This window comes from Silurus aristotelis (assembly GCF_946808225.1).
Source record: "Silurus aristotelis genome assembly, chromosome: 26".
Lineage (NCBI taxonomy): Eukaryota > Metazoa > Chordata > Actinopteri > Siluriformes > Siluridae > Silurus > Silurus aristotelis.
Genome location: NC_139599.1, coordinates 42,501 through 50,000, shown reverse-complemented (window position 1 = coordinate 50,000; position 7,500 = coordinate 42,501). Strand labels below are relative to the sequence as shown.

At 35.3% G+C, this 7,500-nt stretch overlaps 1 protein-coding gene across 1 annotated transcript in view; it reads right to left on the bottom strand.

Moving 5' to 3' along the window:
* Positions 1–7,026, bottom strand: part of LOC310720181 (integrin alpha-X-like) — a 24,484-nt gene extending 17,458 nt beyond the window's left edge. The window contains exons 1-4 of the mRNA XM_083530561.1: positions 6,682–7,026; positions 6,351–6,462; positions 5,057–5,151; positions 1,955–2,010 (exon numbers count right to left, since the gene is read on the bottom strand). Coding sequence (XP_083386687.1) covers positions 1,955–2,010; positions 5,057–5,151; positions 6,351–6,462; positions 6,682–6,751 — 333 coding nt within the window. The 5' untranslated portion in view covers positions 6,752–7,026. The remainder of the gene's footprint in view (positions 1–1,954; positions 2,011–5,056; positions 5,152–6,350; positions 6,463–6,681) is intronic.
* Between the last annotated feature and the right edge of the window lie 474 nt (positions 7,027–7,500).

Genomic DNA, 7,500 nt, shown 5'->3' with positions numbered 1-7,500 from the left:
AAACAAAATGACTGATGGAAAATGTAGCCAATAAGCACAGGATTCTAACGATATATGGGAGGATTTTATTTTCTGTGAGTCTTAGTTTTATTACTATTTACAATTTCTTAATGGTCAACCAGCATGAACCAGGAAGTGATGCAGCTCTCAGCTCGACTCAAACAGCTGTTTATAGCACGTGCTAACTGTTACAATATATCTCCCTTTATGGTTTTATTGCCCGTTTGTTATTATAAGAAAAATGCTTGAAAAGTAAGTGTGTGTGTGTGTGTGTGTGTGTGTGTGTGTGTGTGTGTGTGTGTGTGTGTGTGTGTGTGTGTGTGTGTGTGTAATTGAGATTAAAATAGCTGCACATTAATATGAATGTTATGACTGTAAAACAAGAGCTTGTCTGCTACCTGGTCATCAATATTAATGTTAACTTAATATCAGTACCAAACATGTAGAACAAAAGCCTTTAATGGTCAGCATTTCATTTCTATGCAGACTGTATGAATAGAGAATGAATAAATACCTGAGTTTAGCAGGTTCTCAAACAGGGGGTGGGAGAAAAGGATCAGACATGGTCTCAGGTAAATGTTTGTAGGAATCTCTTTTTTTAGGATATCTTCATAAAATGTTAAATATAAACTCATGAGACATGTGGCTTTCAACCCAGTACTTTTCTGGATTGCTCCAGGACTGATTTCATGTATTTATATATGAAATAAAAATAATGTTCAATGCAGGAAATGTATATCCATGGCACTTTATCATCTATAACTTAATATCTTTTTGAGCAAAATCAACTTTGATGATTGACAGTAAAGCTCAAAGTGTCTTCTTTCCAAAGATCTCTAAATTGTGTATGTAGCACATTTTTATCAGGAACTGTTAACATATAAAGTTAGGTAGAGCATTTCAGCTGTGAGTCCTAAAATTTGGGTGGGGAGGGGCAAACGAGACATAGACTCAGATAAATGTTTGTAGGAATCTAATTTTTCATGTTATCTTCATTTAATTAAAAAAAATAAACTAATGAGACATGTGGCTTTAACCCATTACTTCTGGATTGCGCCAGGACTGAGTTCATGTATTTATATATGAAGGAAAATAAATTAAATTCAGGATGTTTTTTTACAGTACTTAATCATCTATAACTGATTATCTTTTTGAGCAATATCAACTTTGAATAATAAAGTAAAGCTCAAAGTGTCTTCTTTTTAAAGATATTTAAATTGTGTATGTAGCCAACTTTTACCGGGAACTGTTAAAATTTTAATTTAGGTAGGGCATTTCATCTGTAAATCCCAAAATCTGTGCCGAAGGCTAAGAGATTAAAGTCATTTGGATGAAGGAACAACTAATTCAAGTATACACAGAAAAACTGCTGCTTGCAAACAGAAACATGTTTAAAATCTTGGTGATTAGTGAAAAGAAGTAATTGATGAAATGATAAATTAAAATGTAAGCATACATTGAAGTGCAGAAATAGGGTTATTAAGTTGTTGACTTCTTGGTAACTAGGAGACTAGAAGTATATATGTTTTTTTTAACATGTCTATTATAAGACTAATTTAAACTTAAGGTTATGTAAAACCTAATACATTGGGATGTCAATTTAGTTTTATTAGGATGTTTAATTTAAATTTCTTTACCATTACAACTGTAGTATAAGCTGTTCCATTAGTCTGGTAGCATCCTTCGTATTCCAAATAGTAGATTTTTTTTACCCTCAAGCTTGCACAAATTCTTTCTTGCTGAATGTTTTGGTCACAGCATTACTAAAATGCCCACTTAATGCACTTAATGTGCTTTTATATCATCAATTCATTACCAAAAGATCTGATTAAAGTATGAGAGCACATTATTAGGAACTGTAAGATGTAACCCTACCTTTAATCAAAGCTTTAATCAAGTCAAATTAGGATTCAGAAGCTGATGTAAGGTTCAGAGTGCACATTATTTTACTCACCATGGCGCGATGTTCTGTGCACGCAAGGGCAAGTCCAAATGCTCCATTTAACTGGACTACAAAGGCACAGAAAGAGAGGAGAGAGAAATAGAGAAAAGAGAAACTAATTGTATAGTGTTGAGTATACACATCAGTCAACCACAAAAACTGTGTTTTTACAGGGAACATGCAATGAAGATACCTTTAAACATTTCCTCTTGCATTTAAATGAGTCATGTTGAGCAAACTGTTCCCGGCATGCAAACGTTCATGTATGTGGTATATGTGTGTGTGTGTGTGTGTGTGTGTGTGTGTAATATATATAAATGTGTGTGTGTGTGTGTGTGTGTGTGTGTGTGTGTGTGTGTGTGTGTGTGTGTGTTTGTCTATGTGGAATATATACAGTACAGACCAAAAGTTTGGACACACCTTCTCATTCAAAGAGTTTTCTTTATTTTCATGACTATGTAAATTGTAGAGTCACACTGAAGGCATCAAGGGCTATTTGACCAAGAAGGAGAGTGATGGGGTGCTGCGCCAGATGACCTGGCCTCCACAGTCACCGGACCTGAACCCAATCCAGATGGTTTAGGGGTGAGCTGGACCGCAGAGTGAAGGCAAAAGGGCCAACAAGTGGCAAGCATCTCTCGGGGAACTCCTTCAAGACTGTTGGAAGACCATTTCAGGTGACTACCTCTTGAAGCTCATCAAGAGAATGCCAAGAGTGTGCAAAGCAGTAATCAAAGCAAAAGGTGGCTACTTTGAAGAACCTACAATATGACATTTTTCAGTTGTTTCACATTTTTTTTGTTATGTATATAATTCCATATATAATTCCACATGTGTTCATTCATAGTTTTGATGCCTTCAGTGTGAATCTACAATTTTTATAGTCATGAAAATAAAGAAAACTCTTTGAAAGAGAAGGTGTGTCCAAACTTTTGGTCTGTACTGTATATATATATATATATATATATATATATATATATATATATATATATATATATATATATATATATATATATATATATATATATGTGTGTGGGTGTGTTGGTGAGTGTGTGTGTGTTTGTGTGTGTGTTTGTGTGCGTGTATGTGGAATATACACGCACACAAACACACACACACACTCACCAACACATGCGTGTGTAAAATGTGTTAAGGTCTTCATTATCAAAAATATTGATTGCTTGTGTAAGAAAACATTGAGAATAAAGTGCTTTAAAATGAAAACAAAAATAACCTAATAAGGGCTTAATTCTCTCTCACACACGCATTTTGCATTAATGCATGCACACACACACACACACACACACACACACACCACCAGTGTTAGGGGTAACGCATTACAAGTAACGTGCGTTACGTAGTAATATTACTTTTCTGGAGTAACGAGTAAAGTAGCGCTTTACTTTATAAATTTACACATTAATATCTGAGTAATTTTTTTTTAAGGAATTCGAGTTATTTTACAGTTAAATTATTTTGCATAAAAAAAAAATACTGAATTAAAATGAACGTAGTCACGTAGAATCACGCATTTAGACGAGCTAGTCAGAAGCTGGTCAGAAGCTAGTCAGACAGGCCAGAGCATTACATTACTGCGATAGAAGGATTCTCATTATTTTGAAATAGTCGAGGAAAAGTAAAAGGTAATAATGGTTAAGTGTAGATTATGTGTTGGTGAAAAGCTGTTGTCAACTGCAAAAAATACCACTTCAAAAAAAAACAAAAAAAAAAAACATCTGCATGCAAAGCACAGCACTACAGATGTGGAAGAGAGAGAGGAATGAAACCTGCACCGCGCCTCAAGCTTAACAACAAAGACTTGATTTCAGTTCACGTTCACCACCAGGTAAAACAATTCGTTCAACTGAACACAACAAATTGTTTGCTGCTGTTATAGTTGAGGAGATGCAGCCGCTGCCCACTGTGGAGGCGCCACAATTCATCAGCAAAATCTCCGTGACAGGGAAAAGGCCGGGGGTCGTGCTGCCCGATCACAAAACCTTTACCAGCTATATGGACAATGCATAGATGGAAATGGAGACAGAACTAAAGAAAACTTTTGCCGACTTGGAATATGTTTCCACCACTGCAGCTCTATCGACTGCTCGGAATAAAAGTTTTCCGTGGGAGACACATGTACGATGCCATCGCAGCGGAGAGATAGAGAGAGAGAGAGAGAGAGAGAGAGCAAATTCACAGCTCATTTGCTCTTTGTGGATGAAGATAAACTGCCACGGTCACTGATAAAAGCGTGAACTTTGTAAAAGTGTTCAGAATGTTCATGAAGCTGATGATGAAGCAGAGAATGATGTAGACGAGGACGAGGTGATATTTACGGAATTGCACGATGTTTTATGTGATGACAGTGAAAGGTATGTTCTCCCTCCACATCACCGGTGTGCAGCCCACACCCTCAACCTTATATACACGAACAATAGTTACATTCCTGACGGTGAGGCAGATTGAAAAGCAGTGTACAGAAGTGCGACTGGAAAGTGTTCAGCCTTGTGCTCAAAAGTGACTCGATCATCTTATTGTTTTTTAAGAAGTTCTTAAGCATTTGAAATGTTTAAGACATGTTTATTGCCCTAATATAACTTATTTCTTAATGGCAATTATCTATATTACACCTGTAAGGCCTGAAAGAGATCAAGAAAAAGTAATGCAAAAGTAATATAACACATTACTTTCCATAAAAAGTAACTAAGTAACGTAATTAGTTCTCAATATTGTAATGCATTACTTTTAAAAGTAACTTTGCCCAACACTGCATACCACATACATGTACACATATCTTGTTTTTACAGAATAGCATTTAATGTTGAAACATGTTGATACATTTAGAGGCATTTCAAGAAAACTGAGAAATAGATTCGTAATTCTGTGTGTGTGTGTGTGTGTGTGTGTGTGTGTGTGTGTGTGAGTGTGTGTGTGTGTGTGTGAGTGTGTGTGAGATAGATTGAGAAATAAGTATGTTAGGAAAGTGTGTGAGTTTGTACAGCAGTGTGATATGCTTGCTATTAAATGTCATATATGCAGTGTGTTCATGAGTCATACAGTGTGTGTGATAGTGTGTGTGTGTGTGTGTATGAGGTACTGACTCCAGTTTCTTACCTTCAGTAGACAGCTGAACACACTGACCATCCTGATACACACACTTATACACACTACCTGTGCTATTATTATAGAGAGGGTCGGTTACTAACACACTGCAAAAAAGGAAGAAATCAGAAATTGATGCACTGAGATGTGATGTTGAAGTCTGTGAAGTCTTACTGTGAATATGTGATAAATCCACAAGAAGCTCCTGATGATGTGTCTCTGTTTTAAATACTAGTTAATGGAAGTTCAGAAGATATTTCTAAAACATTTTAATAGGAAAATTGCATTTAAATAGTTCTGAAATATTCAGACCCTTCACTTTTTTAATATTATGTTAGTGTGATATTTCAATTATTCGAATTTTCTTTTTTTTCTCATGAATCTACACTCAGTCCCCCCATAGTGACAAAGTGGAAACAGCAGAAATGTCTATAAAATTATAAAAAATAATAACAGATATTTAAATATCACATCCACAAGTATTCAGACAATTTACTCAGTACTTGGTTGAAGCTTCTTTGGCAGCGAATACAGCCTCCAGTCTTTTTGGGTTTGACACAAGAAGCTTTACACAACTGGATTGGGGGATTTTCTGCCATTCTTCAGGGAACATCTTCTTGAGCTGGGGCAGGTTGGATGAGGAGTTTTGGTGGAAGCCACTTTTAGGTCTCTCCAGAGATGTTCAATATAGTTCAGGTCAGGGCTTTGGCTGGGCCAGTCCAGAACATTCACAGAGTCGTCCTTAATCCTCTCCTGTGTTGTATTGAGGGTTTAGGGTCGCTATCATGTAGAAAGGTGAACCTTCAGCCCAGCCTGAGGTCCTGAGCACTGTGCAAGTGATGGTTGTCTTTCTGGAACTTTGTTCCATTTACACACAGGATCTTCGGAGCTCAGTCAGAGTGACCATCAGGTTCTTGTCTCAGTTTGGCCAGGAGACCAGCTCTTAGAAGAGTCCTGATGATGTTGCAATGCATTTGAATACTTATTGAGATGTGATATTTCGGATTTATTTATTTTAATAAATTTAATTTAAATTTGCTTTAACTTTGTCATTATGGAAACTAAGTGTAAATGAATAAGAAAAAAAGAAAAATAATTATAGTATCAGAGTGAAACATAGCAGAACAAAAAAACTGAAGGGTCTGTATACTTTCTGAATGCATGGTAAAAATAATATATTTTTAACATAAATAAACTAAATCAATCAGTTAATATAATATAATATAATATCAGCTAATCAGTTTATACTGTTGAATTGAAGTATACAGTACACATAGTTTTATGTGTTTGTTACAGCCATGCTCACCTGCCAGATCCAAAATGACAAACACGGTAACCAAATGCTGAAGCGTCATTTGGAGGTTCAAATATTCTGGGTTGTTCAGTGTTGATGTTAAAACCAGCAACAGATGCAGCAACTAAAGTTAAAGATAAAGTATTATTAGAAATCAGTATGTTTTGTTTTTTTGCCATGCGAGCAGTTTGGTATCACTTCCTGTAATGTTTCACAACGACATTCCGTTTTAACAGAAAATTTGCGCATGACTAAAAGTTACAATACAAAATACAATTATATTGATTTACATACAGTGTAAATATATAATATGTGTAAATGAAATATAAGGTAAAAGACTTACTCAGGATTGAAACAGTGTAAATATGCCACAGATTGAATTGATGGTTGGTAAACATTTTTGTTTTCTTCATGACTTATTAAAAAACCTCAATGCATTACACACATTCAAAATAAATTAACTAGAAAATAATCCACAAAAAATAAAATTTTAATTCAACTTTCAACATCTGCAGTTGAACGAATGCTGTATTAAAGTGAGAGTAAAAGAAAGAGACGGCTTGTGTGTGTGTGTGTGTGTGTGTGTGTGTGTGTGTGTGTGTGTGTGTGTGTGTGGGTGGGTTGCTGTAAGATGCATGTGTGGGAAAAAGTTGAGATGAATGTTAAATCAACCACAACACACTATAAATACGTTGTTTGCCTGCACTGTTTACAGAGACACACAAAGACACACAGAGACAAACGGAGAAAGGAAAGCAATGTTAAAAGATTTTGTACAAACAGAATTTTTTTGTAATGTTAGAGTAAGGAGTACTCATTTTTTTATTAAATTATAAATGTAAAATTTGTCAGGGGGTTTATGTACAGTAAGTGTAAATCTTATAGTGAATTATTAAAAAATAATGTTGTTTAGGCATGAAACTTATGTGACTCCCAGCTAGAATTTCTGCATTAGCGCACTTTTTCTGCTCTTCCTCTTTAAGCCTGGAAGCATGTTTAACCTAGACATCCTAGAATATTTCTTCTTCCATCCCACATAATTTACTCCCACTTCAGCCAAACACAATATTCAAACTTCTTCAATCATATTTAAATCAGAGATTAAATTAATTGATCGTGTCAGCTAAATCCATTTTAAAAGCCTATAACCTTTCCTGGTCAT